At 36.0% G+C, this 25463-nt stretch overlaps 2 protein-coding genes across 5 annotated transcripts in view; one reads left to right on the top strand and one right to left on the bottom strand.

The window, feature by feature from the left end:
• The window catches only part of LOC137491263 (uncharacterized), a 105376-nt gene extending 88573 nt beyond the window's left edge, over positions 1-16803 (bottom strand). The window contains exons 1-4 of one of the 3 annotated variants that reach the window (XM_073947782.1): positions 16753-16803; positions 15749-15898; positions 11334-12050; positions 7268-9957 (exon numbers count right to left, since the gene is read on the bottom strand). In XM_073947782.1, coding sequence (XP_073803883.1) covers positions 9863-9957; positions 11334-12050; positions 15749-15833 — 897 coding nt within the window. In that variant the 5' untranslated portion in view covers positions 15834-15898; positions 16753-16803 and the 3' untranslated portion in view covers positions 7268-9862. Of the gene's footprint in view, positions 1-7267; positions 9958-10152; positions 12051-15748; positions 15899-16752 lie in introns of those variants that run through there. The other 2 variants (XM_068220429.2, XM_073947779.1) reach the window with 2 other exon arrangements.
• Positions 16804-20095: 3292 nt separating this feature from the next.
• LOC141381668 (uncharacterized) lies at positions 20096-25333 on the top strand. Of its 2 annotated transcripts, none has more exons than XM_073947726.1 (6): positions 20096-21776; positions 21973-22184; positions 22335-22648; positions 22746-23008; positions 23969-24260; positions 24368-25333. In XM_073947726.1, exons 1-4 carry the CDS (start codon positions 21316-21318, stop codon positions 22962-22964), a joined length of 1206 nt encoding a protein of 401 aa, XP_073803827.1. In that variant the 5' UTR covers positions 20096-21315; the 3' UTR covers positions 22965-23008; positions 23969-24260; positions 24368-25333. The 2 variants fall into 2 exon arrangements, with proteins under 2 accessions (XP_073803827.1, XP_073803828.1); XM_073947727.1 differs by having other exon boundaries at positions 23548-24260.
• Positions 25334-25463: the final 130 nt, after the last annotated feature.

Below are 25463 nucleotides of genomic sequence, written 5' to 3'. Positions count from 1 at the left end.
GAGGAGACATGGAAAGCGGTCTTGAACAGGGTTAACTCCTCCTCAATCTGTGCACGTCACAGGCTTATACAATGCAAGGTAGTGCATAGAGCTCATTGGTCCAAAAGCAGGCTAGCTCGCATCAATCCGTCTGTAGACCCTGAGTGCGACAGGTGTCATTCTGGTACAGCTACTTTATTTCATGTTTTGGTCCTGTCCTTCCCTGCTTTCCTTTTGGAGACAAATATTTCTCTCGCTATCAGCTATTACCACTGTTGATATCCCACCATGTCCAATTATTGGTTTATTTGGGGTTCTTCCGCCCGACCAGACTTTACCCTCTCATTTTGTAGACTTTGTAGCTTTCTTAACTCTTCTGGCTAGGCGATTAATTCTTCTGAACTGGAAGAGCCCACACCCTCCTTCTCACTCTTGTTGGATAAGAAATGTTCTTTATTTTATGAAATTAGAAAAAATTAGGTACTCTCTTCACCGAACTAGCACTATTTTTATTAATTTATGGGAACCCCTTCGCAAATATGTCCAAACTCTTCAGCTTGACCCTGCTCCTTCTGATTGAGTCCCCACCCCCTAATGCCCAGCTTTTATGGGAAACTACTTCTGGTCAACACATTGTAGACTTGTTTTTTTATGTATATAAGATTGCACTAGTGTTGTTGTTTTTTATTTTATTTATCTATTTATTTTTATTATCTTATTTTTATTTATTATTGTTTATTTATTTTAATTATTACTATTTGCTCAAAATACTCTTCAGTGTATTTGCTTATTGTTACATGTTTATGTCTTTGTAAATTTTTGTAATGTTTCACAATGTATAAATAAAACATTAAAAAAAAAAGACAACTTGACTGGTGAGCTGCAGAAAACGCAACATCTTCAGTTATTGTTATTGCTGAAAATGCACTGTGTAACCTCTTTCCTCTATAAGAACTAGCACTTTAATATAGAACAACAAATGACCATGTGACAATCTTGGCAACATTTAAAAAGACAAAAAACATTGTTAATTGCCTTTCCTTTTTCCCCATCCAAATGAAGCTCCAAACATATTTATAACAGATGGATTAATGGTTACAAATATTCAACTTTCCTATGCCACAAGATTATTATTTTTTTTTACAAAACTATAAATGTTCCTTTTAAAATTATGACATTGAACAACACTTTTTCAATTACAACTATATTGTAACACTTTTTTACTGCACTTCAAATGTTGTTTACACACCGAGAGACAATGCATCTTTTCTGTTCTTACAGACTTTTATGTACCACTAAAACAATAAAAATTAAAATGATCATGCAATTTTTTACTAAATGCAAAAATTACAAAAAACAAAACAATTGTACATAAATCCACAAAAAACAAACCTGAAAACAATTGCCCTAAAACACGAAAAACTACACATTGTCAACGGTTACTTATCCCCTTGGCACAAACCTATTTGACTTAAGCAAATGAAAAAAAATAAATAAACATTTAGCAGAAAGTAACTATTCACTTTTTTTTCCTCCAACTACGAAAGTAAATGGCTATATGGTTCTAACATTTTAAATATTATTTTCTATTTAACAGAAAAAAATATATAATAAAAATTTAGAACCACTTAAGAGTAATTAAACAATAATAAATAAATAAATAAAAACTTAACTACAATTTTCTGTTTTACTGAATGATCCTTTAAAAGCTACTCACCAGTCTCTTGCAGCACACTGAAAACTGTTGTGCTTTTGCACGTCAAACTCAACGACTCTGCTGTTGTGGTTGGCCTCCTGCAGCAAGGCCGTAAAATAACACACATTGCTCGATTTTCCTTGTAGCACTTCAGACACATCATGTACGCAACCCTCTACTTCTGGCTTCTTCAGCTAAACTACAACATGCACCATTGCAAATAATTCTGTACTATACAACTACACGCCATTTTACACAGTACGCCGCTCCTATACAACGGCTGGATAAACCAGCGGTTTAAAATTTCACTTAGCTACATATATCTTGCAAAACAGGAAGGAACAGCAAGGAACACGGCAACATCCATTAATTACACGTTCACAACAAGGTCTCAAACATTGCTATTTCAAATATACTTTACACAACATTTTGCCACCACCGAAACAAGACTTATAGTATAAAAACATACCGCACTAAGGTCTCCTAATGTTGCCGATGTTGTACTTTCTTCTTCTCCTCAAGTCCAACGACGATCTAAACTCCAACGCCAACCACAACTTTAAACATTTATACCTTTACCAGGATCGTTCAAAGCCACCATCGCGCCCTCCTATTGGCTCACCACATAAAACGCGTCGACGTCCGCGTCTGTGCTGTGCGCATCTTTTTCTTTAGGTTTTAACGGCAGCTGGCATCCTGTTTGTTGTGTTACTACCCCCTTTTGTACTATTTTTACTTTATTCTATATTCTTTTTTCCAATCCAGTTTCCCTTAGGAAATTCATATATTCATATATTCATATATATATATATATATATATATATATATATATATATATATATATATATATATATAAAATAAACAACCACTTTTATAGTTAAATGGCATTAATTTATTTTTTTAAACCTACAAAGTAATTCACATATTTTACAATCTAAAGCATAATATAAGAACTTTTTCTTTAAAAACAAGACAACACATGGTGTTTTTATCTCTGTCAGTGTTCTTTCAATATGTTTAATCCTTTCCGTGCAAATCATATAGTCAATGCCACATGCACTGTAATGTGTTTTATATTGACAGTTCATTTTGACATAAAAATAGCTAAATGTTCGTGACATTTAAAGAGTTGCTTTTTTTGCTGGAGGAAGCTTTATATATGAGGCAAGGAGCCCGAGGAGCAATCAGGTAATTAGAAATATAGAGGACTAAAGCCCACCTAAAATAGGTCAAGGCTATAGCTACTGTTATTTTTCTTTTTGCACTTCACAGCACAAAAGGTAAAAATAGCCTACTTCAAGAACCAACACATATAATAACATGTACACATTGACACAAAATACATCATTTATTTGATGTAGTTACTATCAAAAAACTTAAATTATACCAAACAATCGTCTTTTGCATAGGGCTGTCAAATGATTAAAATTTTTAATCAGAATTTTCAGTGGATTAATCAGGATTATTCACTATTTGCAACTACACCTGAATCGTAACCATTTTTTTTCTGAAATGCATACCAAAAGATAAAAAATAGGACACAGATACATAATTTTCATATTATGTCTGTTTATTAAAACAGCCAAATAATTGTGGTTTAAATCAAGCTGAAACATTCTACACACCGTAATATTAGTTTTTGCCATGTCCCACCGCTTCCTCTGGCATTCCTCTTAACCAGGATGTACAATTTACAGTATTCAATTGAACAGTAAGCAATAAATGTAGTCAAATCATAACAGTGGCCTACCACATTTTTATCACACAATTGGAGTCATCTGTTAAAAAAAATCACAAACCAAAAGAACAATCTTTTACCTTTACCTCCATTCTTTAATCCAGTTGCCCAAGCAAGCCTAACTACTGTAACATGGTGCATTGAAACTGGTCTTTTTGTTTCCACGTAACCTTTCAAATCTACTGAGCTTTCTCATCTTTCAGCCAGTTGCTGAGGCAAACTAACTTCTTTACATTTTCCTCCAACTGCAACCCAGTACTGGGAAACATCCATATACTCTCATCCACACATATACACAACAGACAATTTAGCTTACCTTATTCACTTATAGCGCATGTCTTTGGACTCCCAGAAAGTGCTCAAAAACCTCTGGAGCAGCGCCACCTTTTGGCCAAAAGTGATTGGCCCCTTAATTGCTGCTTGCAGCTATATTATCATTACTGATTGTATGAGCAAAATATCAAACATTACAGAAGTCAGTAATGCTGAGTGATGAAAAGATGATGCAGACCATGACATAAGATTTAAATGGATGGGTTATCCGGCTCTGTTTTCAATGGTTAATGATGACTTCCTGATTCAGATTACTCTCTGGAATAATAATAATTTTAAAAAAAAAGTTTTATTAGCTTATTACTGTGAAATTGAAGACTGCCATTAGGTTACAAATCCATGTCTAAATTGACTGAGTTCAAAGGTTAATTACAGTTAATTATTTGCTATCTGAATGACTTGATGGCATTTAAACAGTGACATTGGCTAAGTCACTAACCACAATATTCCAGAAAGCATCCTCACTCTAGCATAGGAAAAATAAGCAGAAAATTGAGTTGAAGTCATTTGTGTAAAGGCAAATTCTGCAGTAAATCACTCTGTCTATGTGTGTGTGTGTCCTCAAGTGCAGAGGAACATAATTGTTTGGATGTTGTGTAGAACAGAGAGATAAAGTTGAATGAAAGTGTTTGAATCTGATGGTTAAATAGCTGATGTACGAATTCAGTAAGAAGTATTTATACTGCTGCAGCGAAAATGAACATTTTAGGAAACAGAAACGCAGCGTGAGCTTTAACAGCATTTTGAAGTAGTCAAGTCAACTCAAGTCAATATTAAGATTCTTGTTCAATTGGTAATGCTTTCAAACAGGTTTTACTGTCAAATGACAAATATAAAAGATTTTCACAAATCAACCATTTGAGCAAATAGCTAACCTGTGAGCATTTCTAATTGACCAGACAGTAAGAATCAAATGAATTTTATACAAGATCATATTGTCTGCTTCTGTTATGTTGAATGGTTTAGTTAGAGTAAAGTAATATGGTACAAACAACAAGTTGAGAAGATAATTATGAGGTTTAGTCTTATTTCTGTTAAAAGATGCTTGAGTTTAAATTACTTATGTTTGATCATTGTAGAATTAGACTAAAATTGTGTTAGTTTTTTACAATGTCTATGACAGTTTTTTAAATATATTTAATAAGTTTGCTAAACTATTAAAGCACCAACACACCCAAAACACACAATTGGCAAAACAGTTAATTTCATGCTCAAAATCAAACATTGTAAACTAAACCTCTAAACTTCTTTTCAAAATACAATAATCAACAAACACACTACACCATGTCTAACAAAACACTGTAAACATGTTTCAAAATGAAATAATTGTTCAAAACACAAACACATGTTCTCTTCCAACAGAAACATGTAGTCAATCAGAACACATTGACAATAAAAACACTATCATCAGTTTACAGAAACTGCATTATTTGATGTGTCAGGTCTGCCCTTATATTTAAAGCCTCTCTAAATTTTTGTGTTATGGGTTTAGTACAGTAAATTCATGCATTTAGTTTTTTTATCCTGCAGAAATTGAATATAAAAAATTTACGACCATCCCAGGGTAGCTTTAAAAAAATTCACAGTTTACTGTATGTGAAAAAATACAGACACAGAATTGCTGCAGTACAGACTTTATATGCAAAAGGACATCACTGCAAGATATACAAACAGAAAAAGCGCCGCAATTATCATAAAAAAACTAAGTAATTTTCTATTCTGCCTGGTCTTCTGCATTTGCCCGACTTCTTCTCTGGCCTGGCCTGGTAACAGTGGCCCTTTGGCCTATTATGTTTCTCCTACGACGCAATTTCACCAAGTTGAAGCCAGCCTCGTCAACATAGATAATTTCATGTGGGACTTGATTGGCCTCCAACTCCATGACAGTCTAAAAGTAATTAGACAGTGTAAATGGCTCACTGTACTGTTTGAATTTAAACTGTTTCTAATTGAATTTATTTAGATTTCTGTTGTATTTAAATTTCTGTTTGTTTAAATTGCCGTTAACTGGATGCATACTGGATGCAAGAAATGTGTTATTTGTATAGCCCACAAAAACGGATGTTGTGCTAACCATGTTAAGAGTTTGGGAAACTTTTTAAATGTATTGAAAAAAAGTATCAAAGCCATTGTAAAAAAAAAACTGTAAACCCTTAAAAAGTGGGAACAAAAGAAATCGATTCACAATCCCTCTTCTTGCATAATAATGTCAGGAGTGCAATAACAGTGTTTATTCATTTAGCCCGGCTTTCAGAGAGTGGATCTGATATTAGTTTGTTAACTGTGAAGGTGAATTTGGCTCATTATAGCCCAGACAAGAGTGCTTGCACACTTCCTATTGATAATACACAGAAATGTGTTGCATCACTACAATCACATCATTATTTGAATGAAAATTTACTTTAAGTGGACTTGACTGATATGGAGTTCAGCAAGGTGATAATTAAACATGGTAATGGTGCTGAATTGGACTATTGTAATATAAAAATGTTTCATTATTCTAAGTTGAAGTTACAGAACACGCTGATGAATGTTTTAAGACTGGTGAAGATAAAGATGTTTTTGCAGGTCATGAATTTGAATCCTGTGTGGCTTAGGTCAAGTGGATGACCTTTTGTGTCTGATCAGAGGAACTCTTGAGTCTTAGAATTAGCCTGGATGTTTGGATTTAGATTTGGAGCAAGTTGTAAATGCATCAGAGGATGTATCGATGAAAGTATGTGTTGTTTACTTCTGGATGACCATTAGGGCTTGCGCATTTGTGTTCATATTCTGGTGTTTGGTCCGCTGTTTTGTTTTTCGTATATTTTCACTGACGAACCGTCTTCAAAACTGAATAGCTTGATGAATACAAGGACGAAGCCCATTGTGAGTAGAAGGTGGAAGAGCCCTTAGCTTGGGGACTGGAATTTTTAGGTTCCAGCATGTCCAAGAAAGGGCGAAGAAACTCTGTAACCTAAGTAGGGAGCACGAGTCATTACTTCCACTTTCTTTAGTGACCTCACTGGTTGACCTGGAGCAGATTAATATGCTTCGGTCAAAAACGGGACTGAAGGAGTTGCAGTTCTACCTTCAAATTCATCTCAACAAATTAACGTTAATCCTTTTTCTCAACATCCTGTTTCTCATCACGTTTTATTAAATATAAATATTTAATTACTTTTATTAAATTTAATTATTAATTATAGAACTTTGAATTGATTTAACTAATGTATAAATTCACGCTTCTTAATGTAAGAATGTTCAGTGTCCTTGTTTCTCTTTTTGCCTGTCTTTTTAAAATTTGTTTTCAGGAGACACACACAAACCAGGTCATAGGTCATGGAGATCTCTCTCTCCCTCTGTCCCAGAGGAGAAGAAAATCACCTGTTCTAGTTGTCCAAATGTGGCGGGGGGACAAGAAATTTAATTAAACACCTTAAACGACAACGTCACCCGGTTAAGCCGGGAATAATAATAATCATTATTATATTTAACAGGCACCTATAGGTTCGTAGCCAAAGTAGGGTGAGCATGGAGACTTAAAATCAGAAAAAAAGCACTTTATTGAAATACAAAAGTTAAAATAATTAAAAATTCTTTTTAACATGAGCCTATTACAAAACAACAACAAAAAAGACAACAATAATCCAAAACAATAGAGTGGGGTACCAGCGGAAGTTTGCAAGTGTCCACAACACCAATACAAACACACACGCACACACACAGCCCCTATGAAAACACAGCAAACTTATTTTACACAGCAAGATCTGTTTAGCACAGCACTCGGTGTATATATACACACACACTAATACAATGCACCCAAGCTGGGTCTCCCCCACCCCCCTATAACCAAATAGGTTTCAAAGAAAATACACAGAAGACAGTTACAAAACAAATAGAAACTATTAAAGAAAAATATGAAAATCACAACCAAAAAGTAACAATTTAGAATAGACCTGAACAGAAAGGGAAAATTAGCAAAAATAACTCGAATGCATAACAAAAACAAAAATCACAATACGAATATAACAATTCAAACAAAAACTATAATAATCATAATATACAAAAGAAACAAAAATCACAAAATAAAGCTCCGGCAAAACAGCAGCGCTACCACCGCAGTTGTCAGACTTGGTCACCAGTCATTATAGAAACCCTTGTGCACAGTCACCTGTTGTCACAAAGCCACGATTTACAATAAAAAAACTCAATCAAAACAAACAAATGCTCTGCCATACATACCGTACAGATGTTAGAACATGGCCTCACTCTGCAAACATCGGAAGTTATTGGTAACCACTAAATCGGACGCCACCAACGCACAAAGCACACATCAAAGCGCCGGGAACCAGAGCAGGCAGAAAGCACGCCGAAAGAACAGTATCTGGTGCAGAGCAGCTGAGGACCAAACCAGTCAATCTTGGCAACACGTATAGTACAGTTACTACCCAAATATACTGAAGTGTACACAAACTCAACTTCCGCACTTACCGTTACTTTCAACCGGAAGGGTTTACCCTTCAGAAAAAAAGACGGCAACACCGATGACACATACCGAGTTACCAAATGCGCTCAACTTTTATACTTCCTAAACAGGATCTGATAGGTTTGATGACTTAGCATGACCCAGCCAATAGAAACTACAGTAATGGTCAACCCGGATCTCATAGGCTCAACAAGTTAGTGTTACACCAGCCAATAGCCATAAAGGGATATTCCACCCTGTTACACTGATGTTGTCTACAATAATTTACCTGTTTTGATTGTAATTCTTATTAAAGTAATTACTTTTGTGTGGAGATATTGTAAGGATATTGTAGCAGACTGTTGATGGAAACAGTCTTGAACCAGTTTGATAACACAGCTAAGCGTACAAGAAACATCCTTGAGTTTTTAACACAGGTGGTCTCTTGTGTCTATTGTGAACCTGGTTTAGCTTTTCACAGGTCGGAGATCAGCTCCTAATAACTTAGGGTCAACCTAACCCCCAGGAACCATGTCGCCATCCATATCTAGAGTTCGATACAATTCTTTCTTAACGCCTGCATTGAGGTCATCCTTATCTGGAGCTAGATACAATACTTCATTGACGCACACAATAATTTTTTTTTTAATGCAACCAATGAGAAATGTTTACCTGGATCATACCTTTTCTGGACTTGTGAACTCATTGCGAGTGTTGAAGCTGGCTTCTGCTGATGAAACTGCAAACTATCTTCAGTAAACTTATTTATTTGAATCTCTGACTCCGGCTCTTCTTCATCTGACAGACTGGTCATTCTTTGGGTTAAACTGTATACCATCCCTACCGTAGTAAACTAGAACCTAAAAGTAAATAATCTTTACTAATAAAAAATACAACACAGGACAATTGAATGTGCTTTCTAAACTTGAGGCCCTGGTATACTGCAAACTAACTGTCCTGGAGCTTCACCTTATTTGATGTGCGTGGTGTCTTCCCAGTGATGTTTCTCATTCAGGGAGTCAAGACAGAGAACATCATCCAAAACAACATTAGCTACATGAATACACTGGATAGTGTGGAGAGTGAGAGAAACACGACACATTTACAACCCCACCAACAACCCCAGTGTAGGAGTGTTGGAAAACAATATACCGTCGCTCAGCCTATTTAAACATTATTCAGACATGAAAAATCCTGTGCACATGGGAAAATGTTTTGCTGCATTCATATCATGTGTGCAACTTCTTGTCCATGTGTTTCTTAAGCTGCACCGATAGAGCGAAACTCTGTTGACATGGATCAGATCTGTACGGTTTCTCCAGTGTGAATCCTCTTCTGTTTTCAGATGTGTTAACCGATTAAACCTCTTGTCACAGTGTAAATCGTCTGGTGCAGTTTCAATTTTGGAGCTGTAAGAAAAGTCTTCTCACACTCAAACACATATCCACTTTAACACCAGTGCAGATCTTAATGTGTTTATTAAGGTTTGCTGATCGGTTAAAACTCTTTTCACACTGAGTGCATGTGAATGGTTTCTATCCAGAGTGGGTCTTCATGTGTTTATTAAGGTCTGAGGAGTTGCTGAAACTCATCCCACACCGAAGCTGCAGTCACACTAGAGTTTAAGCATGCAAAATTCTGTTGTTTGGTTTCTCTCCAGTGTGGATCCTCAAGTGTAAATTACGGGATGATGATTGGCTGAAACTCTTCCCACACTGAGTGCATGTGAATGGTTTCTCTCCAGTGTGGATCCGTATGTGTTTACTATAGGGATGGGAAGATTAACCGATATGTATCGATACGCGGTCATGCGCGTGCACGATGCGAGTGCATCAGTAGAGCAGCAGAGGATGAATGAAATTTTGGAAGCAAATCGAGATGCATCGGTTTTTGCGAGATGCATCGGTTTTTCCAAGATACAACTTATATTTTTAATATAGAATGTATTTTTTATTTATTACCAGTGTTGTCAACCAGTTTTTGGCGCATAATTTAATCGACCTACATAAAGTATGCATTAGCAACGGACTTGCGGATGTGTACACTTACACTACAACTCAGTGTATCAGGTGTGCGGATGAAGCTAGTGGTGCGCCCTCAGAAAGCGCGAGAAGCAAAACAAACATTTTATTCCTCACTGAGTTATAAATCTAAAGTATGGCAACATTATGGATTCTGCAAAAAGGATGGACGACTTGACAGGACAGATGCAATTTGCAAAATGTGCCGCGCATCTGTAAAATACACGGGCAGTACGACTAATCTGATATCTCACTTGAAGCGGCGCCTCGGTGTTGTTGTGGAAGCATCTTCCAGTGTTCCTGCATCCCTGGCTTCCTGCTCTGCTTCAACTGTAGCTACCAGCTCCAAAAGTGGTGAGAAAAGCATTGAAAGTTTTCTCCATGCGCAACAGTTCTGCTAGCTCTACGCCAATAACGAATGCTATTGCATTGTTCATCTGCAAAGATATTCAGCCTAGTGTCACGGAGAACGAAGGTTTTAAACACCTCCTGTTAATTTTTATTTATTTATATTTTTATTAGCCTGTTGTTTACAGTGACCATGATGTTTCAAAGCAGCATAACACTGCTAGTTCACGACCTTAAGGTTTTAACATTCAGTGGAACAATATATCTTTGTAAAACTTGTTTTCATAGTTGAAAAGTTAAATCACAATTCTTGTTGTGCAATGCTAAACCTTTATGTTGAAAGAGTGCAAATATATACATTTATAATATATATTGCACTTATACATTCTGTTTATTTTGAAAATACTTAAATAATATGTGCTATAGGTTCTAAAATGGCCCTCTACTGTAAACTGACTCTCTGGCTCTGAGAAAAGCCAGTTTGTAAAAAAAGTCGTGGTTTTGCTTGGTTAATAAGTAATCAAACTCATTCAATGGCACAGGATCCTTTCTTACATCATCTCATAAACTTGATCTAATAAGTTAGTGCTGAATTATCGCATTGTATTGTGATATGGGTGTAAATCGTATCGTGTTGCATCGCAATGTCACAAATATATCGCTAATATATCGGATCGTATTCTTTGTATCGGGATGCGTATCGGATCTGCATAATAGCTTACATGCCCAACCCTAGTTTACTAAGGTGTGATGAGCAGTAAAAATTCTTACCACACTGATTGCTTGTGAATGGTTTCTCTTCAGTGTGGATCCTCATGTGTTTATTAAGGTATGATGATTGGCTGAAACTCTTCCCACACTGAGGGCATGTGTATGGTTTCTCTCCAGTGTGGATCCTCATGTGTTTATTAAGGTGTGATGATTGGCTGAAACTCTTTCCACACTGAGGGCATGTGAATGGTTTCTCTCCTGTGTGGATCCTCATGTGTTTATTAAGGTGTGATGATTGGCTGAAACTCTTTCCACACTGAGGGCATGTGAATGGTTTCTCTCCAGTGTGGATCTTCATGTGTTTATTAAGGTTTGATGATAGGCTGAAACTCTTTCCACACTGAGTGCATGTGAATGGTTTCTCTCCAGTGTGGATCCTCATGTGTAGATTAAGGGATGATAATTGGCTGTAACTCTTCCCACACTGAGTGCATGTGTATGGTTTCTCTCCAGTATGGATCCTCATGTGTAGATTAAGGGATGATAATTGGCTGAAACTCTTCCCACACTGAGTGCATGTGAATGGTTTCTCTCCAGTGTGGATCATCATGTGAATCTTAAGTTTGTTTTTGCATGACAAACTTTTTCCACACTGAGTGCAGATGAAACAATTCTTGTCTTTCCTTTTTAAAATACTATCTGTCTGTAAATGAGTTTTTTCCTCAATTTTGACATGATGTTCCTCCTCTTTACTCCACTTATTCTCTTCAATTAGTTCTGAAATATACACACATATATATATATATTAAAAAAAAACATTCATTTTCATTAAGTCTTTAAAAATCTTCATCAAAAGCTGAAAAGTGAAAAGACACCGGAAACATTGGCTACACACACTGTAATTTTGATGCACATTAAATGCAAAATAAATCAGAACATATTTTGTTCGGTCCAATAATGGTGTACACATTTCAGCAGATTCAATTCAATTCATCTTTATTTATCTAGTGCTTTTACAATGTAAAATGTGCCAAAGTCGCTTAACATAGAATTTATTGTAAATTGAAACTGTCAGTCCAGTTTTCAGAGTTTCTTACATAATTGATCATAAGTCATATTGGTCATATTGATAAGACAGACTTGAAAGCTGTAAATGGCCTGTTTTTATTCGTAATCATTCATAATTACAACAAAATAGTTTTCTAAAATGTGTAAAGCCGACCAGGGCTCAAAATTAACCTTTTTGCTTGGTAGCACCAGTGCTCCTAATTTAAAAAATGTAGGCGCATCAACCAAAATTTAGTCGCACACACCAATTATAAGCATCATTACTACAAGTTTAATACAAACAGATTTATATCATTTGAAATAAACACTAATCAAACTAACAAGCAACAAAATGTATGCATGGGTGAGGAAAATATGTCTCAACGAAATCCCGTTATCACAAAAAAATAAATTTTTATAACATAAATGAGGGACCAAAAGATACACGGACCCCTCACCAGCCCTTCACGCACTGCTTGACATGAATGAATCTGTTAACGATTGCTGTGCTGTTCTCACGGGTGCAGTCTGATACTGCACTGACGCTTTTGACATATACTGTACCTTAGTATATGCATATGTCATGTGTATATAGCACATGTTCGTTGTTATTTCTAGCTCTCAAGTATATTTTGTCAATAATGGTGTAGCTTCGTAGTAAAACATCAAGAGCTGTTTAAATGGTTTTGTTTTATATGTGAGATCCCACATGGTAAGCTAGTTAAGAGTGGGAGTAGCTGGAAGTGTGTGCAAGTTTACATGCAAGGTTTTAATATTGTGTTGTTTCGTGTTTTTAAGTATTTGTGTGATCACCTCCCTTTTTTTTTCTTTTTTCTCTTTTTTTTCCATTCTCCCCCACACATCCCCCTACATACAAAACCCACAGATTCCTTTTAGATGCTACTGATAAATGTTTTCGACAGCCCTCCATAAAATGGGTGGAGTAAAGACAAAATTTACCAGTTGGAATGTACGTGGGTTAAATCACCCCGTGTAACGAAACAAGGTGTTCGCACATCTTAATAAGTAAAAGTCCGATATTGTATATTCACAGGAGACGCATCTGTTGAAAAAAGACTATTCTAAACTCAATAGAGGAGCACAAATATATCATTCTAACTTTAATACCAAAAGTAGGGGAGTTGCTGTACTCATACATAAAAATGTACATTTAGTTTGGGAGTCAAATGTGTTGGATAAAAATGGCAGATACAAAATAATCCAAGGTAAACGTTTTTTCACTAGGGATGCACGATATATCGGCGGCCATATCGTAATCGGCCGATAAACGCTATTTTTAAGATTATCGTTATGCTATTATTAAAATTATGTCGATATTTTTACGCCGATAAAATGCGTATTCTTTACATAGGCTAAACAAACTTACTGCCGCCACTGGGTTTTGAGCGTCGCATCTGTGACGTAGCACAAATCAAGCACGCGCTTCACACTCACAGTACACAAGAAGGAAGACAACATGTCAGCAGTGTGGGAGTTTTTCACCGTTAAAAAAGAGGACCCCAGAATTGCAATCTGCAACTGCTTCAAATGTGAGCTACTGCGAGGGGGGAGTAGGAAAAAAAATTTCAATACTACAAATGTGATAATCCATCTGAAGTGTCGTCATCTCGAAATCTATAAAGACTATCAGACTAAACTCGCTGCCAAAAAAGCACCAAGTTTAACCACAACAGAGAATCCAACGCAACAAACACTTGACAATATAAAGAAATTTGGCAAGGACAGTGCAAAAGCAAACGCTATCACAGGCAGAGTCATGGAAATGATTGCAATCGACGACCAACCTTTCAGCGTTGTGGAAGATTTTGGATTTCGTCGTCTTATTGAATTTATTGAGCCGCGCTACTCCCTCCCTAGCCGGCGGCACTTCGCTGCTGTTGCTGTCCCGGCTTTGTACAATGAAGTGTCAGCTCACATTCACACGCTTTTGGCAAAAAATGTGACTGATATAAGTTTTACAACCGACATATGGAGCTCAGATGTAAGTCCAGTGAGTATGTTAAGTCTTACAGCTCAGTGGATTGATGAAAACTTTGAGATGAAGAGGGCTATACTGCACGCACGAGAATGCCCCGGGTCTCACACAGGCGCTGCTATAGTGAGGCAACTCGAAAGCATGCTCGCTGGCTGGAACATAACTAAAGATGTGGTACATGTTGTGCTGCGAGATAACGGCCGCAGTATGGTTAAAGCCATCAAAGACTGTGGTTTGAAAAGTCTTGGATGCATGGCTCACACTCTCCAGTTAGCCGTACAGGAAGGAGTTCTGAGCCAGCGAAGCATTTCCGACTGTATGGCTATAGGGAGAAAAATAGTAGGGCACTTTAAATATTCTCATCTTGCAATGTCCCGAATTGGAGAGATACAGACAGAGCTGGAACTGTCGAAAAATATGCTGCAACAAGACACTCCGACACGTTGGAACAGTATGTTTTACATGATGTCAAGCTTGTTAGCACAGAAGCGAGCACTTCGTGCATATGGGACAGAATTTGAGCTTCCCGCATCCTTCAGCGCGCATCAATGGGGGCTAATTGAAAACACAACAACATTGCTTGCTCCGTTCGAAGAGCTTGCGAGAGAAATAAGTGCACACACGGCAACTGCTTCAGACGTGATTCCCTCTATTGAGGCTCTAAAGCGATTTCTATCAAATAATAATAAATATCTCCCATAGGACAGCAGGTAAATTACTGTATCCCCTTATTTAAAAATAAATGAACAGCAAAATAAGAAATTCTATTTTATTTAACTCCTAATATATAGAGGTCAAAACATACTTTAGTTTTTGTCAACAATGATCAATATGACAAGATTAAAATTATTTAAGCTGATATTAATGCTGGCTGTGAGTGTAAGGTGTTTTAAAGTGTTTAATTAAATCTAAATGCTTATGTTAAAGGAAATATTATTTTGCATTAATCTTTATAGGTAAATGCATATCTAAGTGAGCCACCCATTGCCAGGAGTGAGAGCCCACTGCAGTTTTGGAACCGCAATATGTCCCATTTTCTAGCTTTGGCCACCGCTGGACGCAAGTACCTGTCAGCTCCTTGTACCATAATATAAGCATTTGTTTAATAATAATTTTAAAACGGCATTAGTGCCCAGTGACGTTTTTAATGCTCAAGGACACCTTACAAACAGTAGGAGAACAATAAAAGCAACAACCTTAAGAAAGTAAAGAAAATTGGAGACTAATAGTACATAAAATAATGACAAAAGACACGAGAACAAGCAACAAAAAAGAAACTCATTTCTGTCTTTCAATGAGTGCTTATGTGCGTTTAGGAGAACTAGGCAGCACACTCAGGGCTGCAAGATGGATTTAATTTATTATTCTTATTATTAAAATATCTGAATGAGGATCAAATGACTGAGTTGATCTTTGAGAATAAAAAATTAACCTGTTTGTTCTTGCAGATCTTCCTGTTTGACTGTGAATGTTTCTTCAATCTTCACATCTTCACTCTCCTCTTTAATAAACACCATCTTTATAACAGTGTGGAGATCAGTCGCTTCAGCAGGAGTTTTTATCTGTGTTTGGACACTTTATCCTGTTTAAAATGAACAAAACAATAAAAATGTCCTGTTTAAAATAAATAAAACAATGAACAGAAACAAAATAACTTCTCTTCAACACTTGCTTCAACAGTTTCTTTATATGAGAGTCATTAACAAATAGAGGTAAAGTTGGTTTTATGTTCACACATTCAGACTTTCCCCTTAATAATATAATTTCATGAAAGTATTATTTGCAAACTCTAAATAGCGAAATCATATTAGCAACAAATGACTACCAAAGTACAACATTGTTCACAGTTAAATAAACAGTGTTAATGTTGTTTTCAAGTCACACTTGCATACTAATTCCGATCAAATATTCAAAGTAACATGGTAAACAATGTAGAGACTTGTAAATGAACGAATGTGCGAATATAAAACCAACTTTACCTCTATCATTAACAAACAGAAATCAGAAAAGTCTGATCAAGAAGAAACAATAGCCACTGATCAGCTGATTAAAACTAGTACTCAATTTCTTATATATAGTGATGTATATTTATAATGGAATGACATTGTGCTATTCAATCAATTAAACTTTCATTAAAACACTTATTACAAACTTTTACTTTATTCAAGTATCTTCTTAATTGTTTTGTTTGTTTTATTTATCTTATTGTCTGTTTATAGCTTTTTTTTTGCACAAGACAAATTTCCTCTCTGGAACAAAAAGTTTATCCTATCTTTATTTAAAAAATGGACCTCATTACTGTAAGTTTTAGTAAATAGTACTACTTTGTATAAGGGTTAAAATAATATTGTCAACAGGTACATAATTTAGCACTGAATGAAAACACTGAAACTTTAATCAATCGCTTTATATAAGGGTAAACGCTTCAAAACAAACCTTTCTCCAGTTGAATCACAGCGTGAGAGCGGCGCAGGCTTATGACGTCACAAGTCACGCCAAAATAAAAGTCTTTTTTTTTTTTCTTTTTTGCCACTTACTCTTAGTCATGAGTCATGACTTATTATATATAGTTTTTCTCTGCGTTTGGACACTTTTAACAAATTAACAAAGCAATTACCATAGCAATAAAAATGTCCTGTTTAAAATAAATAAAACTATGAACAGAAACAAAATAACTTCTCTTCAACAGTTTCTTTATATGAAAGTAATTAACAAAAAGAAATCCGGTAAGTCCGAGCAAGAAACAACAGCCACAAATGAGCTGATTAAAACTAGTACTCAATTTCTTATATATAGTGATGTATACTTATGAGTTGTAGACATGCAAGCCATCATGAACTGGATTAAAAAAAGTTTCTCAAAATTGTCTTAAAATGTTTACATTAAAAAATTTGATCAACTTTTAATACTAAAGTGTGTGTTTGTGAGAGAGATCTAATCTATTTTAATTTTTATTAATATTTTTTATGTTATCAATCTTTTTATTTTTATTAATCTATTTTTATTTTATTTATTTCTGTGTTTTTTCTGTATTATATTTTATATCCATATTTGTTTGCACTAGGCTTGATCCGTAAATTGTGTATTTTATAAACTGATCGTTTATAAGGACTAAGCTATTAATAACTGTAATTCCTCGAATGGAAAAGTCTTGATTAAAGAAAAAGAGAACTTAATTCGACATGCGCATATAGTGCGCTTATTTCTGCGCGCATCGCGCACTTTACCGAATTACCTTTTTTATTTTTTATGCACTATAAATGCATCTGGCAGCACCGAAAAGAGCAAATGCCAAGTTATTAGCGCAGCGCACAGACAGCTAGCTCGTCTAGTCTGAACCAGGGGTTTTCAAACTATTCATTGCACACCGATCCCATTGCATTTTATTTAGGATAAACCACTTATTTAAAATTAATTAATTAAAAGGTGCATACTCTCCAATACACCACTGAATTATAGTGTCATAATATTTAATAATTATAATTAAGATAGACACCTGACCTCCATTTAATAAACAATTTATTTGCCATACTCTGTTAATTTGAAGTTTAAAGTTTAAATCATTTATGTTAAACTTAAATTATTTAAAAACTTAAAAAGACTTAAATTTAGTCATTTAAGACATTTTAGGTCATAAGTTTACATACATTGACCGTTGCATTTAGTAGGCCTATTCTGGTCTAAATAAGCTTTTTGCATCTTTGGTGTTTACACACACAAATTATGCAGTTTATACGTACATTTAATGTTACTTTGAAGTTACTTTTGATGCAATAAATAATCCTAAATAGTTGAAAGTGTTAACATATTCTTGAAATGTAGTTATTTTACAACTATGAAATTTATTACTAAACAAAGTGAATCATTATGAATTTGCCAAGAAATAATCCACTTTACCACCGTAAAGCAATGCCCCACACTCACTAGAACGGTAGAACCTGGACTGTATGATATGTTCTGTATGTAAAATAGAGAAAATAAGCAAGATGCGCAGTCTCATGCAGCCTTAGTGAAATATAGTTCGTCACAACAATGAACTAAAAATAAAACCACCCTTGAAATGCTGGCGATCTTAATTTTTTCAGCCTACACTGACTGAGAATAATGTTGCACTGTTTTATTAACAAATAATTAGAATGTTTGTTTTTTCCTTCAACACATTCATCATTACTTTTGCCTGTGCAAGTTTTTTGCGCGCGCTTGAGCGCGAAGGCATCTATTTTCAGGTGCAAGATGCCACTTTGGGTGGCACCAGCACACTCTGCCACACCTGTGGCTATGTCCCTGCTACAATAATAATAACAACAACAACGACAAAATAATAACAAAAATAATAATAATAAGACAGGCCTACTTTGACGTTGCAATAAAAAAGTATTAATTATCAAATAAATATTTACAATAGGCTAAAGGAATATATTAAATTAAAATAGGAGAAAATACAATAGAAACAAATGGTACCATTTATTATAGCCCCATGCAGGGTCCAATGTGTTCTTACAACCATTGAATAACTAAGTAAATAATAATAATAACAATACTAATAATAATAGGCCTAATAATAATAGTAATAATAATAATAATAATAATAATAATAAATTATTATTTTATACAGAGTAGGCTATTATTTAGGCCTACAATAGCTCTGAAACAATCATGTAAACCAGGTGCTGCTCGGAAATAGCTTTGCTCAGCATCAGGTGCACAGCAGCAAGAAGCTTGGCAGTGAACTATGACCTTATTTTAATGACAAATGTCTAAGAATACTGCTGATATACGTTTTTATTTCATTTATACATCCGCAATGAATGTAAGCCTGCTAACTGTGTGTGGTTCAAATGATAGAATATGTAAAGTTAGTTAATATATAATTAAATAATAATAATTAAAAGCCTGCGTGTAAGGCTTTTATTTTGAGGGTGACGTCACGAGCGCAGATTTGGTTAACAAATTAGAGGAAAGTGGGCGTTTCAGCACCGCCTACATGTGTAAAATGAATTTTAAAGTCGTTTATCCGTTTTCCTACCCTAAACCAAAAAACGAAAATTCAGCCAAAATCTCGTTTTTTCGTTTTCTCGTGAGCAAAAGAAAAACGGAAAAACAGCCGTTTTCTCCATTTCCTTTATTCCGTTTGAAAATGGAAAACAAATTAACAAAACGTAACGTTACACGGACCGTTCTCCTCCCAGTCCTGAGTGACCTTTGGGTCACTGTATAGGGTAAGCAAATGCTAAACAATATATAATAATATAAAAAAAAATCCTAAAAGGAAAAACACCAGCATTTCTGCTTAACTCAAGAAGTGGTTCATTTTAACTGTAACTGATGGCTCATTTTATCTAAACACTTTAAATTGATCACTAATTATAGATAGATAGATAGATAGATAGATAGATAGATAGATAGATAGATAGATAGATAGATAGATAATTATTAATTATAACTTTTTTCACTCCTGCCAAATATGTGGTGAAAATGCAGCCTTTTGATTGGTTTGCCGATTTCGCAGGCAGTAGCTGTATCAACAACCTATGAATAAGGATTGAAAACCATTACATTTACTTTGTGTGACCAAACAGGAAAATGACGACTCAGACGGCCAGGTGAGTTTATTTATATTCTATAAAAGCAGTACATGAAAAGATGTTTTGAAAGACCTAGGCTTAATTATTTTTTAACCGGCGAGTTAAGCGTATATTCTAAAAAAAGTGACATTCCATGACGACATATTCAAGCCTGCATTAGAATACTGTTTATTTTTTTTGTTTGTTTTAGTAACGGTAACACTATTTAATGAGGATGACAGTTATCATGCTTTGAAGTGTTATTGTGTCCGTGTTGGCCACTCAGGGACTATATTTAACCAACTTAAAATAGCCTACTCAGTTACGTTTTCTTGTAATGCTGCATAAAAGTTCACATTCAACACTGTCGTTATATACTTTCCGACACATCAGGTCTGATTCATAAAGGCTTGTTCGTTGAAAAGCATGCGTATCATATCATCGTAGCATTGCATGGTTTGCACTTTTAACGTTGCTTAACAGTAACGTGATTGTGCGATACATTGTTGTTGAGTAGCCCTATAACGATTTTCTTAAGGTTTTGCATTTTTATTATAATAATTTAGACCGAATCTCAAAAGAGAACTATCTGTAATAACGTTATGTCTTTGTCGTTTCTCTGTCTGACCAATTTTTAGCAACCATAAACAACGCAAAACAAACATTTGAGTTTGTAAGGTTTGTAAGGCGGTAGTAACTACATTATGTGCATACCTTGACGAAGACATTGAAAACTTTATGCAGTTTAATAATATTTTATACAATTGATAATAAAATGTGACATCCAACTCAGGAAAGCATATGAGCCCAAAATATGTAACCTTACATCGCGTGTTGAACTAAACCTAATTGATTTTTATTGAAAGAGCAAAGTAGGGAGTATATAAGTATGGAGAGTAGTAGTTAATAACAGATATGTTTGATAAAATGATTCTCTAATGCAACCCCAGAGATATTTTATCAAGTAGTCATGGTTATGTCAGTGCTTTTTAAAAACATTCCCTTTCCATCATCACACTATATGCCTTGAAATGCATTTGAAAATGTCTGAATCGACTAAGATTGTTTTCATTCTAAAAGCTATAAAAATACACCCTTTGACAAGTTGCAGGGATGAGATCAAAAAAAGTTCAGATTCTTTGCGATTTTTCCCAATTTGTGACCCCATACTGTGTTTTTGGTGTAAAATATATGCATATACCTACAATAATGCTTTTCTGTATAGCATAATTTTATTTAATTTTCCATATACCATAGCAGTAGTGTGGTAGCCATCTGGCCCACTCAAGCAGTTTCTAATGGCCCAAATTCTAAGCTTTACATCCCTGAACGAATCTAGCTCTAGAAAACAAATATGATTAAATTAGGCAGTTAAGTGCTTAACTTTTATGAAGTGTTTTTGTCATTTATTTCATGCTTTTTTTTTAGTCAGCAGATGCTGCTGGATCAGATTGCAGATGCACTGGACATATTAGCTGCTGCGCTCCAAGCACCCCAAGTTGAGACTGACCATGTTCTCATTACCTTAGAGAACATCAGCAGTGTCTTGGCAGTTTTGGCTGCTAATGGAGACTTACCCAACGAAGAGCGGGTGTTTACTGTTCTACACATGCTAATTCAGGAGGTGGATAAAAGCAACTCAATGACAATTATGTCAAGGGAACAGCTAATGTTCTTCCTGGAGAATCAGTTTAAAGTACCTGACATAGCTCAGATTTTTGCTGTAAGTGTAAGAACCATCCGCAGGAGAATGACAGAATATGGACTGTCTGTGGGACAGACTTATTCTGAAATCACAGATGTCCAACTTGCTCAGTTGGTCTCTGACTACATTCTTCATTGTCCTAATGCTGGAATACGGACTGTGACTGGCCATCTAAATTCTTGTGGAATCCGGTAAGTGTAGAACATACATACAGTGTAACAAAATAGCGTGTGAGAGAATACACACACACACACACACACACACACATATATATATATAGAGAAAGAGAGAGAAAGAGAGAGAGAGAGAAAGAGAGAGAGAGAAAGAGAGAGAGAGAGAGAGAGAGAGAGAGAGAGAGATAATTATGCAAATACTGTTTTTTTGCAGATGGAGAATTGTAATACATGGTGGAATTGATGGTTTCAGTCGGCGGATTATGTATCTATGTGCCGCCAACAACAATAGAGCATCAACTGTTCTCCAGTGTTTTCTCACTGCTGTAAACCAACATGGATTACCTCACCATGTTCGAAGTGACAAGGGAGGAGAAAATGTTGAAGTTGCCCGATATATGCTTGAACATCCAGAAAAAGGCCCAGGTATTCACATTGTCGTGGTAATATTGTGATGTTGTTGTGTTATATCACATCTAAATTTCAATAATACAGTATATACATAAATAAATACATAAATTTTTTTCTCTGTCATTTTGGTCTTGTCTACCCAAATATGCAACTGATTGATATTAGATAGAAGAAGCCATATTACTGGGAAAAGCGTACACAACCAGAGGATTGAGAGGCTGTGGCGTGACATGTGGTGTTGTGTAGTGTGCAACTACTACACCATATTCAGGTTCCTTGAGTATAATGGAATGCTGGATCCTGATCAAGATCTGTACATTATCTGCCTCCATTATGTCTTCCTGACTAGACTCAACTGGCATCTTAAGCAATTTGTTCAAATGTGGGACAGGCATCCACTTTCCACAGAGGGAAACAGGTCCCCGCTGCAGTTGTGGATTGCTGGTCTACTTTTGGGCCATCAGGAATATCCTGACCAGGTGTCAAAGCTGTACTTTTTAAGTTGAAGTGTGTACATAAAGCTACTCGACTCAAAACTTTGTGCAGTGTCTGATCAATATCTTCATTTTACAACAGATTGATATCACAAACTGGGGCATTGACTGGGATGGGCCTGTTGCGGCCCCAGACTCTGAGGCTATTGAGGTTCCAGTGCCTTCCCCAGATATGCGTCATCGAGTTGAGGAGCAATTAAAGGCCAACATTGACCCCTTTATAACCACTGAGTCCTCTGGTGTGGACATTTATCTCCAAGCCATATCACTGGCCCAGGCCTTTATAGCTACGCAGTCATAAGAAGCCACATGTCCACTTCCAACACACCAGCAAACAGGGCTTCGGTAAGAAGTAATTTTTTTGTCTTTTTAATGATTATATTTTGTATATCTGTATATACATTAGTACTGAGTTGTCTAGTGTGTACATTTACTCTACACTTCCCACTGGTTTAGGCTTCATGGCTACACAGCCATGAGAAGTCACTTGTTTTCTGCATGTTTTTTGAAAGCCTTGTAAGGACCAGTGGTGAACATACTATATTTCTAATCCTCATGTTCTTGATGTCACTTCATACATTCCTGTACTCTTGAAGGATGATTTTAACATAAACTGCACTTTACAAGAAAAATAGAAGACTACATCAATAAGAAAAGGATAAAATATATTCCTACACAGTTTGACTACCAGACACACTCTTTTCAATTTAATCCTTAATAAACACATTTTTTTTTACACAAGCACACACACAAAACAAAATGGTACACTTAAAGCTTCAAGCCCTCTAAGCCATAGTTAGTCTGCATTAATAATTGTAAGTGGAACTCGAAACGCATCTTCAATTTGATATTACATATTAGTCTGTCTCTCTCTTTATCCCTAGGCTCACATAATCGTGGATACAGCCCATATACAGAGCAGATGGTTTTGTTCCACTTATGAAAAACTCAACAGCCCAACACTTTAAGAGAGCACATCAACTAGCATATAAGCTAGCACAGTATTGGAGGCAGACGCGCTGTATTAGTTTAAATCTTGACTAAAGACACATTTTTTTGCTTTGGCCTACACTGAAAACACTAACGCAATTTATTCGTAATTCAAACCCTCTAAAGCATTGTTAGGCTGCATTAATTGAGGCAACTGGAGCCAGGAACACTTTCCAAAAAAAAGACCAATTGGACTCATGTTAGTCTCTGTTTTTCCTTAACCCAAGTTCTACAAAATCATCAATCCACTCCGTATCCTGAGCAGATGTTATCATGGTCATCACTGAGTCCAAAGTGTAACACTGATTCTTACAGAGAGCCTCAGTCACAGATGAGTTTACGCACTGATCCTTCAGAACACCAGCCGGTGAGCTACAGGGACCTGCATGTTTCTCCGGGACAGATTGCCATTGTTTTCAAACCCCATAACCCAGACTGCAGCTCTACCCAAGACATTTGATCAGAGAAGAATTGATTGTACCCAGATGTGCCGGGTTTGTTCTTCACTTCCATCAATTGGTGGAGTTTTGGTTCCTCGCCACTGTCGCCCCTGGTTTACTTGTCAGAGACTGCTGGAGCTGCCCTTAAGTGGATCATCCTTCAACAGGTATATTTATACTAGATTACTACAGATTCAGTTCAGTTTATCTAGAACTTCATCAACATTGTACCACTATGGCGCCTGTCTGATATGCAGTGTTTTTTTTTGTTCAGATTATTAACCATGTTCCTGGGCGTTGCGGAAGCGCAGTCGGTAGTGCTGTCACCTCACAGCAAGAAGGACACTGGTTCGAGCTTCGGCTGGGTCAGTTTCTGTGTGGAGTTTGCATGTTCTCCCGGTGTTTGTGTGGGTTTCCTCCGGGTGCTCCGGTTTCCCCCACAGTCCAAACAAATGCACTATAGGGGAATTAGGTAGGCTAAATTGTCCATAATGTAGGAGTGTGAATGAGATGTTTCCCAGAGATGGGTTGCAGCTGAAAGGGCATCTGCTGCGTAAAATGTGTTGAATAAGTTGGTGGTTCATTTCGCTGTGGTGACCCCAGATTAATAAACTAGGGACTTAGCCGAAAAGAAAATGAATGAATAAACAAACCATGTTCCTGTTTATGCTTATGAAGTAGTCTTTGATACTACTTTGTATAAAGTCAATTATAATAATGTAGTACCTGGCTATTTGTCGAGTATGGTGGTGGTTTACAGTCCTTTAAGATCACTGAGGCTGAGAGTCAACTTCTGTGTGCTGTAGGACATAATTTAAACAAAGCATCGAGCTGGTTCTACACTGAATTGACCTCATTAAAATTTTTCAATTTGTAAAATGACATTTTCCCACAGATGGGTTGCGGCTGGAAGGGCATCCGCTGTGTAAAAACTTGCTGGATAAGTTGGTGGTTCATTCTGCTGTGGCGACCCCAGATTAATAAAGGGACTAAGCCGACAAGAAAACGAATGAATGAATGAATGTAAAATGAAAGCTGATTTTCAAAGCCATATGAAAAGCTCATCTTTTAAAGACTAACAATGAGCTGTTGTTATGCCTGATCACTTGTGCATGTATTTCTTGTTGATTTTGTCTGTTTGTTGTCTTATTTTTTTCCTTTGTAAACTTTAAACAACCTGTTGTTGCAGTTAAAAATATAAATAAACAACCACAATAAAGTTGCAATAATTAGGATCTTCATGGACTGTTTGTTACATACTTCAATTATATTTTTTGGTCATATAAAACAGCACAGTCTTCTCAATTGCACCTATCTTCACTATGTGTGATCTCATTACATTGATATGGCAGTAATGCTTAGGTCTGTAC

The sequence above is a fragment of the Danio rerio genome, chromosome 4 (assembly GCF_049306965.1).
Source record: "Danio rerio strain Tuebingen ecotype United States chromosome 4, GRCz12tu, whole genome shotgun sequence".
Taxonomy (NCBI): Eukaryota; Metazoa; Chordata; class Actinopteri; order Cypriniformes; family Danionidae; genus Danio; species Danio rerio.
This window is presented reverse-complemented; position numbering and strand designations above follow the sequence as displayed.